This window comes from Leptonychotes weddellii, chromosome 6 (genome assembly GCF_054177405.1).
Source record: "Leptonychotes weddellii isolate Sample4059 chromosome 6, ASM5417740v2, whole genome shotgun sequence".
Taxonomy (NCBI): Eukaryota; Metazoa; Chordata; class Mammalia; order Carnivora; family Phocidae; genus Leptonychotes; species Leptonychotes weddellii.
Window position 1 is genome coordinate 92,897,436 of NC_138374.1, and position 26,797 is coordinate 92,924,232.

General features: G+C 36.1%; 1 protein-coding gene across 6 annotated transcripts in view; it reads right to left on the minus strand.

Moving 5' to 3' along the window:
- Nucleotides 1–26,797, minus strand: part of COP1 (COP1 E3 ubiquitin ligase) — a 240,103-nt gene that overhangs the window by 141,038 nt on the left and 72,268 nt on the right. For all 6 annotated transcript variants that reach the window (XM_081824647.1, XM_031025015.2, XM_081824646.1 and 3 more), the window contains one exon: nucleotides 11,387–11,444. In XM_081824647.1, coding sequence (XP_081680773.1) covers nucleotides 11,387–11,444 — 58 coding nt within the window. The remainder of the gene's footprint in view (nucleotides 1–11,386; nucleotides 11,445–26,797) is intronic.

Below are 26,797 nucleotides of genomic sequence, written 5' to 3' on the forward strand. Positions count from 1 at the left end.
AATGAAGAAAGTTTCAATTCTGGAGCACTTATGTTGTTCAGGAGAGTAATTAAGATATTAAATTTAATGAAAAGATGCTCAATATCACTGATCATCAGGGAAATGCAAATCAAAACCACAATGAGATATTATCTAACATGTGTCAGAACGGCTAAAGTAAAAAAAAAAGAAAAGAAAAGAAACAAACAACAAGTGTTGACAAGGATGTGAAGAAAAAGGAACCCTTGTACACTGTTGATGGGAATGAAAACTGGTGCAGCCATTGTGGAAAACAGAATGGAGATTCCTCAGAAAATTAAAAACAGAACTACCATATGATCCAGTAATTCCACTCCTGGGTATTTACCCAAACAATCTGAAAATACTAATTCAAAAAGATACAAGCACCCTATGTTTATTACAGCATTATTTACAATAGCTGAACTATGGAAGCAGCCCAAGTGTCCACTGACAGATGAATGGATAAAGAAGATGTGGTGTACGTGTGTACACACACACCCACACACATGAATATTACTCAGCCAAAAAGAATGAAATCTTTCCATTTGCAACAACATGGATGGATCGAGAGGGTATAACGCTAAGTAAACGAAGTCAGAGAAAGACAAATATCATATGATTTCACTCATATGTAGAATTTAAGAAACAAAACAAATGAACAAAGAAAAAAAGAGACAAATAAAAAAAAAGACTCTTAACTACAGAGAACAAACTGACGGCTACCAGAGAGGAGGTAGGTGGGGAGATGCATGAAAAAGGTGAAGGGGATTAAGACTATACTTATCACAATGAGCACTGAGTAATGTACAAAACTGTTGAATCAGTATATTGTACACCTGAAACTAATACAGCATTGTATGTCAACTATACTGGAATTAGATTTTTTTTTTTAATGTTTTTTATTTATTTATTCATGAGAGTCAGAGAGAGAGAGAGAGGCAGAGGCAGAGGGAGAAGCAGGCTTCCTGCCTAACAGGGAGCCCGATGCGGGACTCAATCCCAGGACCCTGGGATCATGACCCAAGCCGAAGGCAGACACCCAACCATCTGAGCCACCCAGACACCCCTGGAATTAGATTTTTTTAAAAAGATTATAATAACTTTAGATTCTGTTTAGACGTTAACTTTGGGTCAATTTCAAGGATAACTACTGAAAGCATTTTAACAGAATAGGTAACGTTTTAAAACAGTAAAGTGGTGGGAGAAGGGGGTAAAAATATAAGAGAAAAACACAAAAAGGAGAGAAATAGCAAGCATTAAAGAGTAATAAATATGAATACTAATTAGTGATAGAAAGGAATTTTAAAATATAACTGTATGCTATCTGCAAAAAAAAAAAAACACTGAAAACATAAAGACACTAAAAATCTGGAAGTAATAACATGAAAAATAATGTACTAGGCAAATTTAATCGAAGAAAAAAACTCAAGATGAAAAGCATTAATGGAAATGGAAATGGAAACAGCACCTGGAAATGCAAAATTTTAAACTTAATAATTGTATACCCAGTGCACACATAATAGCACAGCTTCAAAAATATATAAAGCAAAAAATCCTAAAGAAATTGACAAACCCACCAACATAGCAGTAGATTAACCTCATCAACTCAACTGAGAAAATGATATGACCTAGTTTAAAAGCTTAATTTAATGAATACATATAAAACACTGTACCCAATTAGAAACATATATTCTTCTTAAGCATACATGGAACATTTACAAAATTGGCCATGTGCTGTATCACTGAACATGTTTATAATCTCAATAGGGCAGAATTTCTTACATGAAACACAAAGGGCATTAATTATAGAAGTTACAAATTCAATAACTCAAATTAAGAACTTCTGTTCATCAAAACCCAACATCAGAGGCAGGAAGTTACAAACTGTAAAATGACCTTCGCAACACTCGCAACACCTAAGAAACAAGTTATTACTACTTTGCACATATATTAAAGCTTCTACAAGTAAATAAACAGAAGACCAATATTAAAAATTGAGAAAAGACCAGAAATGCTATTTCACAAAAAGTAAAGGCCAATAAATAAAACATGCTGGCTTTAGAGTGTCAGAAAAATAAGAATTAAAACCACAGCTAACTTGTTTTCTTAGCCACTGAAGTGGCAACCATTTAGAGGTTCAATAGTACTGACAACGATGTGGAGAAACAAACTCATATACTTTTGTGGTAGGAGATTTGTATTCACAAAAAGACTTTGAAAACAATTCGATATTATCGCAAAATACAAAAACCACTGATGTGTCTACCCTGTCACCCTCACTTCCTCTCCTAGGTACAAAATCTAGGGAAACTCTTGCACCTGTACATCAGGAGACATGGACAAAGATGCCCTTGATAGCAAAAACAAAAACTCAAATGTAGACAGACTGCACAACTGATAAATTATGGTACATTAACAAAATGGAATAATATACCTTAGTGAAGATGAATCAACTACATCCACAGACATCAGGAACTAATCTTTGAAAAAACAAATCTCAAAAAACTACATAATATCATTTTTAGAAAGTCTACATATAGCCAAACCAAATAATATAGAGATACATATATGTATGGTAAAACTATTTTAAAAAATCAACACATTGATAAACAGAAATATCAGAAAAGTAATTAGGTTCTGGACATAAGGTAAGGTGATGAAATTTGTTAGAAGCACAGGGGTAACTTGAATGGTTCTAGTAATTAACATTAAGAGCTCAGTTCAGTGTTTCTTTTATTGTAATTGTGCTTCTATTTACATATTCATGAAATATATTCCTTTCTATGTACCAACATAATTTTTATAAATTCTGAGGGGAAGAATCTGGATTTATTTTTTTAAGATTTTATTTGTCAGCCAGAGAGAGAAAAAGAGAGTGCACAAGCAGGGGGAGCAGCAGGCTTCCCACTGAGCAAGGAGCCCATGTGGGACTCGATCCCAGGACCCCGGGATCATGACCTGAGCCCAGGGCAGACACTTAACAGACTGAGCCACCCAGGCATCCCCAAGAATCTGGATTTTTTAAAAAAGTGATCTTGCTCAATGGAAACACAGTAAAGATTTCAGTCTGAAACATGAGAATGATTACAATAACAAAAATCAAGAATATAACAAAGAAGCAATCAAAACCACTGTTTGCCTTCTAGGTTTTATTGCAGCTTTTTTTTCACAATTATTTTGCTATTTACTCTTAGCTTTTCTTGAATTTATTTTTTCAGTGCAATTCCTTTCTAATCCATCCAAAATTAGATCGCTTCATAATTCTTGGTAAAAATGCATTGCTTAGCTCATTGCCATATGTTAATTGTTAAATTTAAAAATAACATTAACATAAATGAAGAGAAATACACTAATTGTGAAGGGATAGATGTTTGAGAATACAAACTGGCTGTAAATAATCTACAAGGCCAATCATCAGAATGAATACATTCAGGATAAGGTCTAGATCTATAGGTAGGATATAAATATGGTTAAAAATCAAAAGGAAATGTTCATCACTTGTGTTGATCTAGATTACCTCTAAATAAAAATGGCCACATTTACCAAATGTCTTACTTATTCCACTTAACGTAGTAACTTTTAGATCTATCCATGTTGTAGTAAATGCCAGGATTTTTTTTTTTATGGCTGAATAATATACCATTGTGTATACATGAATAATATACTATTGAGTATATATACACACCTTCTCTATCCATTCATCCATTAAAGGAGAGACACTGAAACACAGAGACATGTTTTATATATATATATATGTTTTATAAATATATGAAATATATGAGATTGTATAAATATTATGTATTATATACTGAGAGCATGGATTAATCTCAGCTAGTCTGGATTGCCCACATGGTTATCTCTAGACTCTTGCCTACATTATGCAATGTATTCACTAAAGAAAGATAAAATGATATTCTGTACCATAAGTCAGTGAGTTGTTCTGGAACAAAATATATTAGTCTGTCAGCATTGTTTAGTAATAATAAATCAATTTATCATTTGTACGTGGTTTCAGTGGAGCCTTTAAAGGCTGGTCATGTAACTATAATGTACTGCCTACGTGACATATTTAAAATAAGAGATCCTGACCACAAGCCAACTTTGGATTCCTATTACTGAAGTACTTGAGACACAAGCCAGGAGTATTTCTAAACCTGGAGACAAAGCAGTTCCTGTATGACCCAGTCTGGAAGGACAAAGAAGCCTGGACCTGAAATCGCCAGACCCCTTTCAGTGAGTATCCTCCTTCTTCTTGGCTGTATGGTACCCACTGCCTTTAATCAAGCTATTCCAGAAGTATAAACTATTTGACTCCTGTGAGTCCTTTCATTAATCAAACACTTAAGGTGATTAATATGTAATTAATGCATATATATCTGTATAGATAACATAACATACATTATATATACACATACATATGTCTCCTAGGTCTCTATGTCCATTGAAAACACCTACAAGGCACTGACATTCGAGGACCAATGAGCACACTTAAAACCCAGATCTTGGTATTTAAATAACATTCTCCATTAAAAGAAAATAGGGTTTCTTGGATACATCACTGATTCCAGGACTGGGGCAAGGTGATGCTGCAACATCTTATTGTCTAAGAATGTAAGAAGGTACTTAAAGAATGATGGGAACATGTCAAAAGAATGTGGAAATCAACTTCAAAGAGTTCCAACTAGCCAAATATGGGACAATTTAAGTTAAAAATGATTAACAGAGAGGCGCCTGGGTGGCTTAGTCGTTAAGCATCTGCCTTTGGCTCAGGTCATGATCCCAGGGTCCTGGGATTGAGCCCCTCATCGGGCTCCCTGCTCAGTGGGAGGCCTGCTTCTCCCTCACCCACTCCCCCTGCTTGTGTTCCTGGCTCTCGCTGTGTCTCCCTCTGTCAAATAAATAAATATTTTTTAAAAAATGATTAACAGAATGAATTAGGAGGAATCCATAAATCCATAAGGATATAAACAAAGAGGAGGGAAAGGTCTTTCTTACAGTAGAAATGCTAACTAATAAATGTGGAATAAGGAATTAAAAATTATCATTAATTATCATTTGGGCAATAACCGTATCAATAACTATTTCAAGTAAGATTTATTAATAGCACAGATGAGAGAAAATGGTAATTTTACAGTAGAGAAATCTGATAGGTACCACCTTAATAAAGTGATCAGAGTTAACATCATCAGTATTGAACAAAGAGGTATCATATGCACCCAGATATGAGAAACTAACAAGGGTGCAACTCTGTAGTATTCCTGGTTAAAATGGATAATCTGTATTGAGTCCTAAGAAAACGTCTGACAAACTGAAAGTGAGGGATGTTCTACAAAATAAATAACATACTCTTCAAAAATGTCAGTGTAATGTAAGACTGAGGAACGATAAGGGTTTTAAGGAGATTAGAGAAGTATGACAACTAAATGCAACAAGTGATTGTAGATTAGTACTGAACAAAGAAAGTTTTATCTTTTTGCTAAAAAAGAGTATTTATTAATGGTATTAATGGCAAAACTGCTGAAATTTAAATAAGTTATCTCAAATAATATTAATGTTAATTTCCTGATTTTGCTAATTATACTAAGGATATATAATAATTCTAAAGCAAACTCAACAGGTACTTATAAAAATCCAGAGGTATAAAATATTTGTTTCTGGCTTCACTTACATTATACTGTTAACACATTTTTCAATTCAACTATAAACATTTTATTTAAGAGGAGCACCTGGGTGGCTCAGTCAAGCATCTGCCTTCGGCTCAGGTCATGATCCCAAGGTCCTGGGATCGAGCCCCGAGTCGGGCTCCTTGCTCAGCGGAGAGCCTGCTTCACTCTCTCTCCCTCTCTGCCTGCCATTCCCCCTGCTTGTGCACACGCTCTCTCTTGCTCTAATAAATAAATAAAATCTTAAAAAAGAATTTTTATTTAAGAGTAATAAAATCCTGTAGCTGTACCATAGTTTCTCTAGGTATTCTATTATGATTGGGAGTATTTATTCTCCCAGAATTTTTACCTATATAAATAATACTGGCATATAATCTTCACACAGTACTTTGACTTTTCTTATAATAAATTTCTATCCGTATAATGATGAACTCACATTTTCGCTTCCGTCTTATGTATACATTGTCAAATACTCTTCCTGGACTACCAACTCTCTTCCCTTCCCTTTCCCTCTCCCAAACTCACGCACAACCACACACAGCAAGGAGTATTTCCAATTTTGAAAAGTTCTGAACCATATCTATTAGGTGACTCCTTTGGAACCTTGTATTACTTCATATTTTGTTTTATTATTTGGGAAAGTGAGTATTATTTCATATGTGACCCGGCCATTTGAATTTTCACTTTTTTTTTTTACCATTTTCTCTTTTTTTTACCCTATTTGGAGCTTTCATCAAAAAGACGAAATGGATATAAAAAGTTTTCATTATTTTGAAGCAACTAAACCAATTACCTATCATACTTAAAATACCTTTCCTAGTTTTTTAAAATATTGTTCATTGTTAAAATTCTGTTTATGTAAGATATAGCCTTCTTTCTTAATTTCTACAATCCTGTTAGTATTTATCTCATTATTTAGCTGATTTAGACTCTCACAGTAAGTGGTTTTCCACAATGGTTTGGTTTCCTGGCTATCGCAACACCATTTACTTAATCCCCACTCTCCCCACTGATCTGCGTAACCACCTTTACCACAGGCTAATAAATTCTTCATTACCTTTCAGTTCGATTTTAAATTTTACTGTGCTCCTTTTGTTACAGCAGTCGTAGAATACATTTTAATAATTTACTGGGTAAATGCCCTTGTGATTATTATACCTCTGAATCCATTCATCCTACTAATGAACTTTAAAGTCGGTCACACTCCCTGCACTCTTAAAAAATATTGAGATTTTTATGGAATCACATTAAATTAATAATTATGGCAACTGGTCTATTCAAATTGTTCTATAATTACTTTAATCTCAATATTTTTAATTTTTCTTGAAAATTATATATTTCATTAAGACTCATTTTAATAGTATGCATAAGCACTGTCTAAATTATTTTAATCTACTACGTATTATAAGTCAATTTCAATTATATATTGAAACATTTTATATGACCGCTTTCTTTATTTGTCTCCCTCTACACTCACCATCTTAAGATTTTTCCCAGCTTTGGGCACCTGGGTGGCTCACTCAGTTAAGCGTCCACTCTTGGTTTTGGCTGGGGTTATGATCTCAAGATCATGAGACTGAGTCTCACATCGGCTCCACGCTGAGCGTGGAGTCCGCTTGAGATTCTCTCTCCCTCTCCCCCTGTCCCTCCTGCTTGTGTACTCTCTCTGTCTCTCTCTCTCTCCCGCTCTCTAAAATAAATGGATAAATCTTTAAAAAAAAAAAAACAAGACAGGGGCGCCTACGTGGCTCAGTCGTTAAGCATCTGCCTTCGGTTCAGGTCATGATCTTAGTGTCCTGGGATCGAGCCCCGCATCGGGGTCCCTGCTCGGGAAGCCTGCTTCTCCCTCTCCCACTCCCCCTGCTTGTGTTCCCTCTTCTGCTGTGTCTGTCTCTGTCAAATATATAAAAAATAAAATCTTAAAAAAAAAAAACAATAAATGGGGGCGCCCTGGTGGCTCAGTCGTTAAGCGTCTGCCTTCGGCTCGGGTCATGATCCCAGGGTCCTGGGATCGAGTCCCACGCCTGGCTCTTTGCTCAGCGGGAAGCCTGCTTCTCCCTCTCCCTCTCCCACTCCCCCTGCGTTGTGTTCCCTCTCTAGCTGTATCTCTGTCAAATAAATAAAATCTTAAAAAAAAAAAAATAAATGTATGTCCTTTGATACAAAGAATAAAGTGAGACAAGTACCTATTCAACCAAGTTTAACTGGTCTCATTCAAAAAAAAACAAAACACAAAGTCTTTATAACGGCCGAAGAAAGTCATGTGCCAAGTGGCCTCTGTTAAGTTTTATCTCATTTCTACTTTTCTCCCCATTGATTACTCCTCTCCAGCCACAACAGACTTCTGAACTATGTCAGGCATACTCCTACCTCAGAGCTCATTTACTTCTTAACCCTCTTCCCAGAACTTGGGAATCCCAGCGATACTCACATGGGCTTGCTCCCTCACCTCCACTTTGTTCAAAGGTAGTCTACTTTTATTACTGTAAGTATCTCTCCTACTAGACTGGAAGCTTGGTTACAGCAGAAGTCTTTGTTTTGTGTTTGTTCAATCATGTATCCCCAGAGCCTGTAATAGTGCCTGGTATATAGCAGGTATTCCAAAACATAAATACATAAATAATTTAAAACATTTTTAAAAATCTCTTGGTTGAATAAATGGGTATTTAAAAGCATAGGCTCTGAAGCCATAATGCCTGAGTTAAAATCTCAGCACCCTCCTCTTACTAGTTATGTTACCTTTAGCAACCTCCTTAACTTCCGTATGCCACAGTTTTCTCCTCAATAAAATAAAAAATAATAGCAATAGTACTTACCTCAGAGGGAAGTTCGGAGAATTAAAGTGGGTAATGCATGTAAAGTACCTTAATTACTTTAATGTTCATGAACAGTAAGTGTAAAATAATGATGACTAATGAGTATTATTACTACTTTAATTCATTCTTGAGATATACTTCAAAATCTTCTACCATGTTTAAGTTTTAATTATATCACACAAATTATTACTACTTTGGGAAACTATCACTTTTCTTTATGTGAAAAATGTTATCTTTTATGCTTTTCTCCTTGAGTCCTATTTTGGTAATGCACTTTTCTTTCTTTTGTTCTTGTTTTAGTTTTTGTTTTTGCTATATTCTTTAGTATTCTTACATTTGACAGGCTTATCCTCAACTATTCCTCTATTTTCAATCCTTTTTGTGTCAATTTGCTTTAAGTCTATCTGTTCTAAAGAACATAGCTAGAAATGAAGGGTAGGCCCTCAGCACAGTATGTCCTATCAGTTCTATCCCATAAACACTAGTAGGATTTCCTCCTCAACAACCTCCCTGTCCTCCAGTAGATGCTAAGGTTGGAGTCATCCAGGAGACCCAGCCTTTGTCACCCTTAGGCACACTTCACACTCTCATGTTAGGCAGCCTTCCTAAGTATTTTTTTAATCCTCTATAAATTCTTTTAAGTTTTCAGTGTGAGGATAGTAATAGGTCAATGGGATTTCTGGTGAGTGAAGGTTGGAGAGAGATTAACACACTGATTGGCTTAGTATACTATCTCAAACCAGAAATCTCTTTATTACATGATAATATCAAGTGCTGCTCTAAAAAGTAAAATAAACCAAAAAAAAAAAAAAAAAAGCTATTATTACTTTTCTTTTTCACCCAGATTCAACTTCTATTGTTTCTAGCTCACTGCTAGAAATTCAATTAAATATTATGTAAATGGCAATTACAGAAAAACCTTTTCTTGTTCCTCTATGAAGAGACTGTCAATGCCCTGCAGCCAAAGACCAACAGAAACACATACCTGTAGTTGAACAAGTTTTAATTATTGCTCACTGCAACAAAGAATATAACACACTATGGGTAAGAGAGAGGTATCTCAGTTAAGAGCCAACTTATAGGATACAGGCTCATGTTAAGTGTTTGGGGGAGGGTTGTGGATGGGATGCTTTCAAGAAGTGGGGGTAATTCTGTGGTTGAGTATCTTGAAGGATAGAACACTACAGTAAAACTAAAGTTGTAAATAGTAAAGCAACAGCAAATGCTCATATTAGCCAGGACATTAGTGTCTTTGGTATTTTTGGGGGCTTGCATGGTGACTTTGATTTTATATGTGCTTAGACAGTTTATGAAGTGACCTTATATTTGTTTTACTTCATCACAGTCATAGAATGGACTTATCTGATGTTGATGTTTTGTGAGATTAGAGTCAAAAGGAAAACAGCAAGGTCCAACTGTGAATACAAAGCTGTTTCCAGATTCAAAGACTACTTTTCCCTCTCAAGTTTTTAAGCTATGTTTCAACTTAATGCTTTATAATTTCTCCTGATATATCCCATTATGTCTTATAAAAACAAGATCAGGCGCCTGGGTGGCTCAGTTAGTTAAGCGACTGCCTTCGGCTCAGGTCATGATCCCGAAGTCCTGGGATCGAGTCCCGCATCCGGTTCCCTGCTCCGCAGAGTCTGCTTCTCCCTCCTACCCTACCCCCTCTTGTGCTCTCTCTCTCAAATAAATAAATAAAATAAAAACCCTTAAAAAAAAAAAAAAGAAACAAGAAGATCTGGTGTTTTCACTGTTGTTCAGAAAGAGATGCGAACTAATCTATGAAGTTAGTATAATAAGCCAAATACATGCATGCATATGAAGATAACACAGGATGTTCAGAGTAGTTATACCAACTAACCATGAAAGTAATAGAAGTGGTCATCTAAGTAGTGGGAAAAGGAAAACACAAACAAAAGCTGCATGATCCAAAAGAATTTTCTTTTCACTTTGATAAAAATAACCACATTACACATAAAGTGAATATACAAATGAACATGCATTTAAAAACACGTCATTGTTTCCCTCTTACCATGAAGGATAATATTAGGACAATTTCTACAATCTGAATAAGATACAGGGATTAGATAATAGCATTGTATCCATGTTAACTTTTTGAATTTTAAAATTATATTGTGATTACGTAACAATACCCTTGTTTTTAAGGAAATACACACTAAAGTATTTAGAGGTAAAGGATCATTATGCCTGTACCTAACTTAAACAATGCAGAGAAGAAAATTTATGTGTACATAAGCAAAAGAGAGAATGAGAATTAACAAAAAAAATGTGACCAAATGTTAACTTTTAGACAATCTAGATAAAGGACATAAAGGAATTCCTTTTACCATTTTGGTTATTTTTCTCTAAGTCTGACATTATTTCAATATAAAAAGTCAAAAAAAAAAAAAAAAAAGTCCAGCCTCAAAATTAGATTTGACAAATATCAGCATCCCCAAGTTAAAGATGGAGAAAGTAAAAGTCAAAACAATCATACAATTAATTAGAAGAGAGGTGAAGCTGAAGTTTATTTTACTCAAATCTGTAGTTTACTTCCCACAGAAAAGCTTAACATTTCAACATAATGATGAGTGATTCATCAATAGATTATAAAGATCCCTGAGAAAAACAATGTGCTGATTATTCATAATTTCATCTTACAGTATTTCCTTCCTCTCAAGGTCTCATGTCACTAGCATTCAAAAAAAATTTTTTTGACTCTTCAGTGAGCACAGAAATAGCTGTTTATGCATCAGAACTATCTAAGTCCCAATCAATGCCACAGCACTCAAAACAGTTATGTTTGTGACAGGACATTCCAGTAAACTAATCTATGACTTTAAAACTCAGATGATTATATTCATTGTACCACAAAAGCATACTGCTAAATATATCATTTACCTGAGAACTGCCACTGAAACCAGGAGGTTGGCTGTATTCTGTAGAATCAATAATACTACTGCAAAATGAAGAGAGAAAAATATGATTTCAGTGTTTACATTATTCTAGCAACAGAAAAAGTAAATCTAAAATACATCATATCTAAATCCAGTATTTCTAATTTCTAAGCAAAGAAAATATTTATTGCCAATAATTTAATTAGATACCAAATAAATGCATAACCCATAAACAATCAGCAAATAAACAATTTATAAACCCTTCACCCCATCACCTTAAACAAACACACCATGAAAGAATATCAATAGGAAATAATCACAAAACAAGTGTATACAGAAATGTATCTGCTTCAATTTCATTTTCAGATAGGAACACTATTTAAGGAAAAAAGGACTTAAGAGTATTAGGAAAAGAGCACAAGCAAGCAATCAAAGTTACAGTTAAGAGGTCCTGTTATGCCACTAAAAAGCTATGTGTCCTCAGACACATACTTTGTAACCACTCCGTTTCCTCATCTTCAAAGTGAGATGAGTGGGGACTATCTCTAGATTATCTAGAGTCCCTTCCAGGTCCAAAATGTTACGATAAACATCTCATGTGAAGGAAAATTACCAAAGGAATAGAATAAATGATAAAATACCAATAATCTTTTTTTCACAATCCAATACCTATACACTAGTTTTCTCTACCTGATCAAAAACATAATCTGCTTTCTGCATTGGTTCTTTTTATTTGGTTGTAACGTCTCTGCATTTTCCTACATAAGTTTAGAAAAATCTCTGAAACTATGTTTTTTTCCTATTAGTTCTATCTTTACCACGCCTATATTCTTCTCATCTTTAAATAAATTAGCCTATGAAGACCATTAACACCTGAAAATGGCAAAACATGTATCAACCATGATAAACCACAGTTATTTACATTTTTAAAAATTTTCCTTCCCTATTACCACTACAAATAATATTTAATATTGTCTACCCTAATGAAATTTAGGCAAGTGAAGGTATGGATTAAGTTGTCTATACACAAAATCATTCTTTAGTATTCAAATAACCCCAAAAATTATAACATGAGATGCATTCTTAAGGGTACACAGAGTGGGTGTGAATTTTACCCTTGAGCAGCTAAATGACTCTGGGCAAGTTGTTAATCTTATTTGATCTCTAGTTTCTCCATCTATTAAATAAGGAAGAGACTTCAGAGAGGTGTGAAATTTAAAAAAGTATGTTCTCAGTATAATTCCAAAAAAAAAAATGGTAAACATTTGATATACTTTACCCTCTATTAATACAAAATTAGTCAATAAAACACAACCTCACATTTTAAAAAGTAAAAAAAAAAGTACAATAAATCAGATGGAACTGTCCTCACGATAGTCTTAAAAAACGCAACACATACTAAAAGATCTTAATTCCTTGTGTTTGTAACTATTCCTACAGTAAGGCTCAATTATACAAGAAAGAGCCTTCAAAGCACTTACACTACAAATTAAAGAATTAACACAATCTTGTAATGGGTTGCTTTATGGGAAATATAACAAATGATCACTGTCCTTACACAGAGTCATGCACTGGCATGACTAGATCATGTGCTACTTTTAGTATACTCCATCTAGGGACTAACAAGACTAAAAATGAAAAAACATGCAATCAAAATCTCTCTATCCGGGGCGCCCCGGTGGATCAGTTTAAGCGTCTGCCTTCGGCTCAGGTCATGATCCCAGGACCAAGCGCCACGTCAAGCAGGGTCTCAGGCATCGGGCTCCCTGCTCAGGAGGAAGTCTGCTTCTCCCTCTCCCTCTGCCTCTGCCCCTGCCCCTCTCTCTCTGTCTCTCAAATAAGTAAATAATAAATCTTTTAAAAAACCAAAATCTCTCTGTTCCTTTTACTAATGAAATCTAATCCCCTAGCATTTTTATAAACATTAATAAAATTATGTAGCTGCATATTTAGAAGTCAGTAGAATACAGCATTTATTTCTTATGGTATTATAATTCAGATTTGATTGTAAGCCTGAATAATGATATTGATATATCAGTGTCTACAGTGAGATAACACTACATACCAAATACATATTTTTAAAAATACCCATCAATTTATAAAAGAAATTGAAATTACAGGTTTTAAATGGTATTTTATTAACAATGACACAGTTTGAAACTTATGTTCTATCAGATCTTAATCTTATTCACTAGGGAAAATTTATTGATGCATACAAAGACTACAACAGAAGAAATCTGAAAAACAAACCTCCTTAATTATTCTCTATAAAATGTGTGTTGTATACAAAGTAACATAAGTAGAAGAAAATATTAAAAAGCACTGACGGTCTGGGTCCTCTTGATTCTGGTGCTTTACCACTTCTTAACTCTAAGTCAGCCACAGTCACCAGATTGTAATGACAACAATGACAGAAGCACTATTATGTACTAGGCACTGACCTAAACCATTTAAACCCTCTTAACTCTAAGGCAGATACTATTATCATTCCCATTTCTCAAATCAGGCACGGAGAGATTATGTATTTGGCCAAAGTAACAAAGTTAGCCAACAGCTGAGTTAGGATTCAAACTCATGCAGTTAGGCTCCAGAACCACCATGCTATAATATCTATATTCCCTAGGCACATCATGTTCTCTATCTGAAAAGGGGGGAAATCTCCTGGATTAGTTCACCCCAACTCACAGACATAATGTAAGGAGAAAAGTGAAAGAATAGCAACCTATGAATATGAAAGAGAAACTATTATTTAAAATAAATGTCATTAAAGTTATAAAACTTTAATAAAAACATTGTAACAGCAAGGTCAAGAAGAAAATTTCAGCGTAGTGACTAAAACTGATTTAAGAATAAATACACTTTAATCAAGACGGGGAAAATGAGTTGATAAAAAAAAGAAATCCCAATGTTTTCACTGGGAAAATGAGAAGCTTAGCTAAAAACATAAATGAAAACTAGGCAGCGTTAACCCGAATTACAAGGGAAATTCACAGCTGTGCAACTAGATATCACACAACTACTCTCACTCAAACATTTGCCTCCAAAAACAAAGGTATATTTCATAATTAAAAGGCATACTAGTAAGTCAATTTCACATAGAAGCTATATCCATAATGAATAAGTAGCTTAGAGAAAATAGTGGTTCATTCTTGGTAAAAATACTAGATGACTACCTTTCGATTGGGCTTTTATTTGAAAAAGATGGTTCACATTTAAATTACCAATAGATGCATTAGCTAATTAAATTATAGAGAATTTTTTATTCTGTGAGCAAACTACAGCATATTAAGATCATTTAAGGCTGGGGCGCCTGGGTGGCTCAGTTGGTTAAGCGACTGCCTTCGGCTCAGGTCATGATCCTGGAGTCCTGGGATCGAGTACCGCATCGGGCTCCCCGCTCAGCAGGGAGTCTGCTTCTCCCTCTGACCCTCCTCCCTCTCATGCTCTCTGTCTCTCTCTCATTGTCTCTCTCGCAAATAAATAAAATCTTAAAAAAAAAAAAAAAAGATCATTTAAGGCTGAACATTAGGGGCACCTGGGTGACTCAGTCGGTTAAGCATCTGCCTTTGGCTCAAGTCATGATCCCAGGGTCCCGGGGATTGAGCGCCTCATCAGGCTCCCTGCTCAGCGGGGAGTCTGCTTCTCCCTGTCCCTCTGCTTCTTCCCCTCCCCACCTTGTGCTCTCTCTCTTTCTCTCTCTCTCTCAAATAAATAAAATGTTTTTAAAAAATCATTTAAGGCTGAACATTAAAAAAATAAATGAGGGTTTTAAATAAGGGAACTGAATGGACAAAAAATTGCTATGTACACACATGAAATTAGACTAACTGCTGCTATTCATTTGTTCTTTCATTTGTCTAAATTTAAGACAGAAGAATAAGCCTCTACATTTAATAAACTATATGAGGCTAGAGCCAAAACCTGTTCCCCTGCAGTATTTTACATAAAAGTATTAAACCAGTCCCCCAAAACAAAGCATGCTAAGCAACATGTAACCTGAAAATAATTTGATTTATAAATTTTAATAATGATTAATTAAAATCAAATATGGTTTTAATTACTTTTTTTTTAAGATTTTATTTATTTATTTGACACAGAGAGAGAGCACACAAGCAGGGGGAGCTGCAGGCAGAGGCAGAGGGACAAGCAGACTCCCTGCTGAGCAGGGAACCTGATGCAGGGCTCAATCCCAGGACCCTGAGATCATGACCTGAGCAGAAGGCAGATGTTTAACCGACTGAGCCACCCAGGCACCCCTATGGTTTTAATTTCTTAAAACAATAAAGTATGCTACTATTTTATTTCCTTTCTACCATGGCAGTAATCCCTAATATTATAAACACATAAGAACCAAATTACTTGCTTTTCTCAAAATAATGTTTTCTGTCAGTTACTTAAAACAGGTTTTTCTCTGCTACATCAGAGTGATCATATCATTTCTTTTATATAAGAACTGAAGTGTTGAATTCCAAATTAATGGTAAATCTCATTTACTAAAAAACCAAAACTCCTGTGGGCCCCACTTCTGCAGACACCTCAAGAGACTAGATATCAGTCTTAATGTTTGTTTTTCCCTTCTGATTCTACCAAACCCTTTAACATTTGACACAACTATTCAAACAAATCATCCAATATCAATGTGACTCATCTGTCTACTAACATCTATTGAGTGCTTACTATGTGCCAGGCATTATTTTCATTTCTCTAATGTATTATCACATTTAATCATTGAAGACAGGTATTGTCCTTATTTTACAAATGAGAAAACTGAGGTGTACAAAAGTTAATAAACTAAGATCAAACTGCTCATGGGCGCCTGGGTGGCTCAGTTGGTTAAGCGACTGCCTTCGGCTCAGGTCATGATCCTGGAGTCCCTGGATCGAGTCCCGCATCGGGCTCCCTGCTCGGCGGGGAGCCTGCTTCTCCCTCTGACCCTCCCCCCTCTCATGTGCTCTCTGTCTCAAATAAATAAATAAAATCTTTAAAAAAAAAAAAAAAGATCAAACTGCTCATAAGTTGTAGAGTTGAAATTTGAACCCAGGCCGTATAATTCCAGAATCCTTAAGGAAGACTGCCAAAATGACATACATTTTCTCTTCTTGAAGAATATCACTGCCCTCCCACTTTTGAACCAAAAGTTTCTATTTATCTTCTTCTCTTCTTTTATTCTCAACTATGTGATGACTTCCAAAACTCTTTCACCTCCCAAGGTTTAATGAGCTCTAGAGTAAGGATGCTTGCATTAAAATACTGGTTATGCCACTAATCATGTGATACTGGGCAAATTACTTCATCTCTAGGACGCAACTCCCTCATCTGTACAATGAAGAGGATAAAAAAACCTACTGCACTGCATCTGTTCTGAGAGTTATATGAGATAGCACGTGTAAATTACAAAACGGTCCCTAACACATAGATATCACTATGATAGTTATAACTTTTATAAATAAATACAGTTCTCTAAGATAGTAATAATTTCTTGATTTTGATGCAAAATCCAACTGAAAATTAACAGGAAACCTTTTCTAATACACTGTCTCAGACTCCCACTTTGTTAGGCTAAGTGCTGTGTTTAACCACTTTATATTCTACTACTATTTTCCAGTAAGGGGAAATAGTTCACAATTTAGTTATAATTCACAGAGGAGAAATTTTTAATTATCAGATGATACAGGTACCATAAATGTTACTGTTACAAAACCCTAGTTATGGGGCGCCTGGGTGGCTCAGTTGGTTAAGCGACTGCCTTCGGCTCAGGTCATGATCCTGGAGTCCCGGGATCGAGTCCCGCATCAGGCTCCCTGCTCGGCAGGGAGTCTGCTTCTCCCTCTGACCCTCCCCCTCTCATGCTCTCTCTCTCTCTCTCTCTCATTCTCTCTCTCAAATAAATAAATAAAATCTTTAAAAAAAAAAAAAAACCCTAGTTATCTGAAATAAACTTAGAAAAGGCTTTTAAAGCAAAGAAAGCAGAAAAAGCATTCCAAAAACTTAAGATTCAAAGGTAGAGGATCTGGAGAATGGGGGAAATATGCTAGGACTTGGGTAGGGGAAAGACAGTAAATAGCAGAAACAAAAAATGGTAATAACACATAAAATTTCATGTTTTATTCAATTATCCTTATATCTAAAACAGGGTTACCATGTATTCCGACAGTTTTCCCAGCCTCTCCCATCCCAGACCTCCCACAATCAAGGTATACCTAAAATAATCAAAGAGGTGGAAAGTTCCCTCTATGACTAACCTGACAAAACAAAAAGCAAGAGGATCTAATCACAGTATATGAATGGAATCAACAACAATGGAATCAACAAGGAATGATTGGTATATACGAATAATTTGCTTCCGACCCAAAGACTTATTTTAACTTTCCTGGTTCTCCCAAGTCCAGAAACTTGATTTCAGGTGTTTAAGACATTATAGAAAGATATGTAACTTTACAGAATTGAGAGTAAAATAGAAATCTTTACCTTATCCTCTCCAAAAGATGAAATAAGCTAAAGAGATAAAACTTTAGTATTAAATATTTGAGCTTTCTTTTACGAAAAAAATCATATCTGATTTAAAGATTTACTTAGACACATCTCAATAATACAGACATATTCACTACCTACTAAACCAATGTTTACATATTTTTAAAGTATGATCCCCCAAACCTGCATTTAAATCTCTGGGAACCACCTCAGACCTAATGATGAGATTTGGGGGTAGGGTTCGAAAATCTTCATTACAAATAAGAATCTTGGTGAATACACACACTGGAATTTGTCCTATTCACACCCTAGATTTCAGAACTGGAATGGACTGTTATTATCATCATTAAGTGGTGACAAATTATACCTCATAACAAGAACTCGAAGGTATTTTTTAAAAATCCTGAAATGCCTACATATCAAATGTAAATACCAAAGTTTCAGAGTTAAAAGCATTTTGATTATTTTAAATTTTGGAATCAAATTCTTATTTACATATTTTAAACAGAAAAATTAATTTGCCAGCATAACTTATTTTTCGACCTAAAGCTATATAACCAAGAGAGCAGGGTTCCAGGATCTGTCATATTCACAACTGTATATCCAGTGCCTATAACAAGGTTTTATACATGTCTTATATGCCCTCCAAAACTGGCTGAGTGACTGAAGAATAAATTCTTCAGACATTCTAAATAAACTGCACAGTGGGGCGCCTGGGTGGCTCAGTCATTAAGCGTCTGCCTTCGGCTCAGGTAATGGTCCCAGGGTCCAAGGATCAAGCCCCGCATCGGGCTCCCTGCTCAGCAGGAAGCCTGCTTCTCCCTCTCCCACTCCCCCTGCTTGTGTTCCCTCTCTTGCTATGTCTCTGTCAAATAAATAAAAAATCTTAAAAAAAAAAAAAACTGCACAGTTTCAGAAAAGGTTTTCATAAATTGCTAATTCTCTACTACTTCTATCAATTTAATGAGAAATTGCAGATGTGGGATGCCTGGGTGGCTCAGTCTGTTAAGCGTCTGCCTTTGGCTGGGGTCGTGATCCGAGGTCCTGAGATCAAGTCCAACATCGGGCTCCTTGCTCAGTGGGGAGCCTGCTTCTCCCTCTGCCACTCCCCCTGCTTGTGAGCTTGCTCTCTCTGATAAATAAATGAATAATCTTTAAAAAAAAAAAAAAATTGGGACTCCTGGGTGGCTCAGTTGGTTAAGCGACTGCCTTCGGCTCAGGTCATGATCCTGGAGTCCCAGGATCGAGTCCCGCATCAGGCTCCCTGCTCAGCAAGGACTGTGCTTCTTCTTCTGACCCTCCCCCCACTCATGCTCTCTCTCTCCAAATAATTAAATAAAATCTTCAAAAATAAATAAATAAAAATATAAATAAATTGCCAATATATGAAGAGTACCCATTACATTACTGCCAAGGAAGTTTTCTACATTTTGTGTTTCTTTTTGTTTTAGCTGAAGTTGAAAATTCTGTAAGATTCTTCAATGTCCTCCATCTCCTAGGACTTTAATTTCAACTCCTTTGCATAGTATAGCATCAGGGTAAGGCAAGTAACTCCTTACTACTCCCAACAATAAAACAATCAAGTACTGGTTTTACTACTTCTCCCACACCATACATAAACTTCACTAAAAAACAGCAACACATTATTTCTGTTCAAAAGTCCTCGATGCAGGTATAGCAGAGATTTGTTAAGATCCACCTAACCTTGGAGATACGGAACAAAGTGTCAGCCTGTGTGTGGAGAATTTCCCATATTGTTACAATTCCCCTCTTTGATAAAGGAAATAAAGACTAAATAAAAACTCTTTTTTTTTTTTAAGATTTTTTATTTATTTCAGAGAGAAAGGGCACAAACCGGGGAGACAGGTAGAGGGAGAGAGGGAGAATCAGACTCCCCGCTGATCAGGGAACCCGATGTGGGGCTTGATCCCAGGACCCTGAGATCACGACCCGAGCTGAAGGCAGACACGTAACCAACTGAGCCACCCAGGCACCCCTAAATAAAAACTCTTTAGGTTTATGTAGGAAGATTTGTTTAAGATACAGAATAAATTAGAGACATACTTGTAAGGTTAGAGTTAGACTTAAGCATAAAAACATTTCAATTCCTGGGGCGCTTGGGTGGCTCAGTTGGTTAAGTGATGGGCTACTGATTTCAGTTCAGGTAATGATCTCTGGGTCATGGGATAGAGCCCTGAGTTGAGCTCTGCACTCAGCACAGAGTCTGCTTAAGCCTCTCTTCCTTGGGGCGCCTGAGTGGCTCAGTCGTTAAGCGTCTGCCTTCGGCTCAGGTTATGATCCCAGGGTCCCGGGATCAAGCCCCGCATCGGCTCCCTGCTCCACGGGAAGCCTGCTTCTCCCACTCCCACTCCCTCTGCTTGTGTTCCCTCTTTCACTGTGTCTTTCTCTGTCAAATAAATAAATAAAATCTTTAAAAAAAAAAAAAAAAAGACTCTCTCCCTCTACCTCTCCCCCTACCCCTGCCCCCACCGGCAAGCTTTCTAAATAAATAAAATCTTTTAAAATTTTTCAATTCCTGTATGTTAAAAAAGTTATCTCCCCAAGTAAAATAAAGCAACTCAACTAATAATAAATGCCAAAAAGTACCAAGAACTTAAGCATTAATATGTGAAGAAAGATCCATTAACACCGGGTCATAATCCAGCCAAAGACCTAATATGCAAGAATAAGGAATGTGGGGGGAGGGAGGGCACCTGGGTGGCACAGTCAGTTAAGCATTCGACTCTTAGTTTTGGCTGAGGTTGTGATCTCGGGGCCATCCAAAACCACCACCCACCACCACACACACTTTTTTTCTTTTTTTATGACTGTAGGTAAATATAATTGCATAGGTAAATATAACTGTTCACTGATACAGGTGAGCTAAAGAAGAATTTCATAATCTAGTCCACAGCCATTATGAAATATCAAATTCCTTGAATTTCATTAGTTTACTCAAATTATATACAAATTCACAAGGTATTAACTCACTACCCTATGTATATATTCTTAATAATAAATAATTCTAGCATTGATAAAATGACCCTTTGCTTTTCCTTCCTATTACACCTACATTTTGATTCAAGTGGACCTTTGTCAATAGAAACACAAATGAAAGGTAAGTCTCAAAAATATCTGTTAAAAATAGTTAGATAAAAGCAAAAGTATCTTCCATAAAAGTCTTTTATCTCTTTTTATTTATAAACCTCCCTCTTTTATGCCACAGGAAGCCTTAATAATAAACAATTCAAATTTTAAACTTATAAATATGTCTTCCAAAAAAATGAATTAAATTTACAATCAACAGGAAGTCTCTTATGGGGGACGCCTTGGTGGCTCAGTTGGTTAAGCATCTGCCTTCAGCTCAGGTCATGATCCCAGGGTGCTGGGATCAAGTCCCACATCAGGCTCCATGCTCAGCAGGGAGTCTGCCTCTCCCTCTGCCTGCCACTCCCCCAGCTTGTGCTCTCCCTCTCTCTCTCTGACAAATAATCTTAAAAAAAAAGGAATTCTCTTATGGGTAAAAGCATTTTAAAGATCAGAGAGTCTAGGTCAGAAAAATTTTACTTAAAGTATTTCTATTATATTTATTTACTATTTTATCATAGGAAAACAAAAGTTATTCTGCAAATTTAACTCCAGTAACTATCTGGATCACATTAAAGCATATCTACCTTAAGCAGATAGAGAAGTTTAAACTAATACATTATCTCGAAACTAAGTTATCTGAAATTCTGAAAACACAAAGGTGAGAGAGTAACAATTGACAATTCTGAAATACTTGCTTAAAGACAAAGAATAAAAGCAATTATGAGACTATTATTTCTAAGACAGAAAACACATCAATGAGAAGCATTTAAAAATTTACAAGCATAATTACTCACAATGGTTTTAGAGAAGACTTAAAAATCTAAATTTTAGTTATTATTTTTCTCTAAGAATGTTTTAACCTAAAAATCATCACTGTCATTATCAAGAAGAAAATCTCAACAAACATGTTTCATTTTAGTACTTAAAGTTTGAGATAAAGTTAAAAATTAATAACCTTTGTATCAATATATTAATGTTATATTAATATCAGATTATTAATAATCCTCTAAAAGAGTATATTAAGATAGATATGCTCGTAATTGTATTATCAGATAAAAGGACCAATCTCATTTGTCAACAGGTAAAAAAGACCATGCTTGCCTACCATTCTCTAATTCACTCATAACTTGACACACATAACTATGCAACAGTAAAGTATAAATTCAGCTCACTATTGTGGAGACTTTCTCCCTCACAATCTAAAGCAAAATGAAAAAGGCCCTAAAAACAGCAATCTTCAGCTTAAACTAATTCTAATAAGAGAAATTTGTAAAGGATGAAGGCCTCAAAGTGTTTAAAAAAAAAAAATTCAACTAATTTTAAGAAGGAAAAATCACACACTCTCCCCCACCCAGAACCACATTCCAATGAAGCCTGGCTGACAGTTTTTGTTGTTTTTTTAAGATTGTATTAGTTTATTTATTAAGTATACTAAAGATCAAGCTTCGATCAAAATCTCACTAACTGCAGACACGTGGATGGCTCAGCTGGTTAAGCATCAGCCTTGGGCTCAGGTCATGATCCCAGGGTCCTGGGATCGAGTCCCACATCAGGCTCCTTGCTCAGCAGGGAGCCTGATGCTCCCCCTGCTTGTGCACTCTCCCTCTCTCTCTCTGACAAATAAAATCTTTAAAAAAATAAATATATATATACATATATATATAATCTCACAAACTAATAAAAATTAAAACTCGAGGTTACGTATACTTTTATTCAAAAACATATTTTAAGTACTAATACGTATAAATGCTCATATAAAAATAAAGGAGTATAAAAAAACTTAATAGTCACAAAATTACAGTACACTATGGAAAATACACAAAACTAATACACACAGCACAGAAGCCGGAACAAAATAATTAGAATTTTTTTTTAAGTGTTTAATTCTATCTCCTCCTTCCTTTCTCCCTTCAGTCTTTAGGGAAACGGTATATCAAAAAAGAATAGAGTTCACCCTTGGTTGGATTCTTGAAGGGGGGGGCACTTTGGAAAGGGGGAGCTATGTAAGAGATGAATCCAGAAGTTTCTAGGCAAAAGGAATAGGTATAAGTAAAGGTATTTTAACATCCTGTTTGGGGAGTTAAATTCAATTCTAAAGCACAAAAAAAGATACAGAAGGCCATGCAAAACAGTTGGATCTAAACCAACTTACATATAGTGGAAAGTCACTGAAGGATTTTAAGCAGGAAAGAAACATGATCAGATTTCTGGCAATACAGGGCAAGAGGATAGTTAAAAGACCACTGCTAGACTCCATGTGATATGGAGGGTCTAAACAGCAAAAAGAGAATACATAGGATATGAAAATTACAGCTAATCATGGTGTACAGAAGATAAAATCCTGGGGGAAGTGGGGTAAGAGAAAACAGTTGTATGTCTTCTTCTTTTCATTTAAATACATAATCTAATCATTAACTTAGAATCTATGTAAGGGGGTGCCTGGGTGGCTCAGTTGGTTAAGCGACTGCCTTCGGCTCAGGTCATGATCCTGGAGTCCCGGGATTGAGTCCCGCATCGGGCTCCCTGCTCGGCAGGGAGTCTGCTTCTCCCTCTGACCCTCCTCCCTCTCATGCTCTCTGTCTCTCATTCTCTCTCTCTCAAATAAATAAAAAAAAGAATCTATGTAAGGGATTCAATGACCAGACATATAAAGAGGTCCTCATTACAGAAGGAAATAAATGAATCAACAAAAAGGCTTTTTAAGGTAAACCTGCTATAAAAAAGACCAAAAACATTACAGTGAGGAATAAAACAAAATTGTCTTGCATTTAAATAATAAAGCTAATAATTATGGTGGAAGAAGGTTACTATAATTAGAACTACATGCTATTTCTTAAAAATAAAGAAAAATAGGGCGCCTGGGTGGCTCAGTCGTTAAGCGTCTGCCTTCAGCTCAGGTCATGATTCCAGGGTCCTGGGATCGAGCCCCGCATCGGGCTCCCCGCTCTGCAGGAAGCCTGCTTCTCCCTCTCCCACTCCCCCTGCTTGTGTTCCCTCTCTCGCTGTCTCTCTCTCTGTCAAATAAATAAATAAAATCTTTAAAAAAAAAAAATAAAGAAAGAAAAATAAAGTATTGATAGTATAACATAACATGTTTAATTTCACATCTTAACCATAAGGGTCATTTCCTAAGAGTACTTTAGGGCTACGTGATTTTTCCCAAGTGTCTCTCTCAAACCTTGATATTCAAATTACTTGTTCTACGAAAATATCAAAATACCCTTTTGAAGAAAGTATTGTTTGCCTGTTTTCCCTTCTTCAACTATTAACTAAGTTAAATTTTCCAGAACCTCATTTGACAATAGCTTTGCATAGGATTTTAGTTGTTTTCCAACAAAGTTTTCATAGATTTCATGAAATCCTGAATCTTCCGTAAGATCTGCTACTTTATTTTTTTTTTAAGATTTTACTTATTTGACAGAGAGAGAGAGCAGGAGAAGCAGGCCCCCAATGAGCAGGGACCCCAATGCAGAACTCGATCCCAGGACCCTGGGATCATGACCTGAGTCAAAGGCAGACCCTTAACCAACTGAGCTACCCAGGCGCCCCTGCTACTTTATCTTATAAATAAGATATTCTAGAGTCACATTAACTATGTAATTCAACTTTTTCCCTTTGTATTTTATTTTCTTTAAAACACCTGGGAATGACTCAGTCTGTGGGATATTGTTACCCTTAAGTTTAATGCTCACTTTCTGAAATACATGGGATCTTTGTCAATGGAATACTATGTAAGTGTATGCAGGTAAGCAAAAACTGTCATCTCACAAAATATTCACTGACAATTCCCACTGTCCTATCTCTCTCTTGGCAAAAGGAAAAGGTGTAAGTAAAGGTATTTTAACATCCTGTTTTGGGAGTTAAATTCAATTCTAAAGCACAAAAAAAGATACGGAAGGCTATGCAAAACCACTTCTCATCTCTTCCTCCAATAAAATCCTAATCCAAGGCACCATCTCCTCTCTTCTAGACTGTTAACTTGCTTCCTAACTTTTACCACATTTCTAATGGCAGGGGGTTGGGACAGTCAGTCTCTTCTCTATCTTCCACCTGGGTACCCCAGTAAACATTTTAAAATCTAAATCAGATCCTGCTCAAAACTCTCCCAAGACTTTTCTTTTTTAAAGATTTATTTATTTAGGGGCGCCTGGGTGGCTCAGTCGTTAAGCGTCTGCCTTTGGCTCAGGTCATGATCCCAGGGTCCTGGGATCGAGCCCCACATCGGGCTCCCTGCTCCACGGGAAGCCTGCTTCTCCCTCTCCCACTCCCCCTGCTTGTGTTCCCTCTCTTGCTGTGTCTCCCTCTGTCAAATAAATAAAATCTTAAAAAAAAAAAAAAAAGATTTATTTATTTATTTATTGGGGGGGCAGAGGGAGAGGGAGAGAAAGTCTTAAGCGCACTGTGCCCTCAGGGCAGAGCCTGACTTGGGGCTCAATCTAATGACCCTGAGATCACAACCTGAGCAGAAACCAAGAGTGGGATGCTCAAATGACTGTAGCACCCAGGGACCCTGACTTTCTATCATATTTACACTTCATTCACGTGTTAGCTTAAATGTTACCTCCCCAGAGAAGCCTGACTATACAAACTAACTGGAACTACATACTATTTCCAGTCCTAATATGCCCTAATTTTTTTTTTGCAAACCCCGAATATGCTTTTCTTCCTAACATACTACTTACATGCTTTGTACTACTACATCATATATTTATTTGTTTAGTATCTCCACAAGCCTCACACAGACACCTCCCAAAAGGTAAGCTCCATTAAGGGCAGGGACTTTGCCAGCTATATTCCAACAAATATAACAGGGCCTAGTGCATATCAGAGGCATTCAATAAATAGAGCCGTTAGGGCGCCTGGGTGGCTCAGTCGTTGAGCATCTGCCTTCGGCTCAGGTCATGATCCCAGGATCCTGGGATCGAGTCCCACATCGGGCTCCCTGCTCAGCGGGAAGCCTGCTTCTCCCTCTCCCACTCCCCCTGCTTGTGTTCCTGCTCTCGCTATCTCTCTCTCTGTCAAATAAATAAATAAAATCTTAAAAATAAATAAATAAATAAAAAATAAATAGAGCCGTTAAAGTAATATAATACTATATTATCACATGTTATTAAAACCCATCAGTGAGAGACTGAATAACAAAAACCTGGACACAATAGAAAGAAATGCTACCATTAAACAAGAGAGAGACAGGACAATGGGAACTGTCAGTGAATATTTTGTGAGATGACAGTTTTTGCTTACCTGCCTACACTCACACAGTATTCCACTGACAACGATCCCATGTATTTCAGAGACTGAGCATTAAACTTAAAGGTAACAATATCCCACAGACTGAGTCATTCCCAAGTGTTTTAAAGAAAATAAAATACAAAGGAAAAAAGTTGAATTACATAGCTGCTGTGACTCTAGAATCAACTAGAACTCACAAGGATTCTCCATAAATGGTTAATGAGGAAAATATCAAACATCCCAGGAACCTTCGTTAACCAAAAGGTTCCCTGTGCCCCTTTCCCCACATATCATACTAAACTAGATCCACCATAGCTTTCCCGAACTGACACAGGTTTCGAAGACTGGTGTAATCTCTTGTACTGGCACTGAACTGCCTGATAATTCACATGTTATCCCAAAACTGTTTGTTTGAAAAGCTTCCACTGGGCCATTATCCTAAATGGATTAGTAAGTTAAAAACATGTAAAATTGCTTACTTTGAACACTTCAAGCAAAAATTTCAAATTCCAATTTTAGGTAGGATAGATTTCATCAACTAGAACTTCAAAGCTAGAAGGAACCAAGACATTTATTGTACTTCACAAATACTTACTGAAGGAGGCCAGTCACTACTGCTACT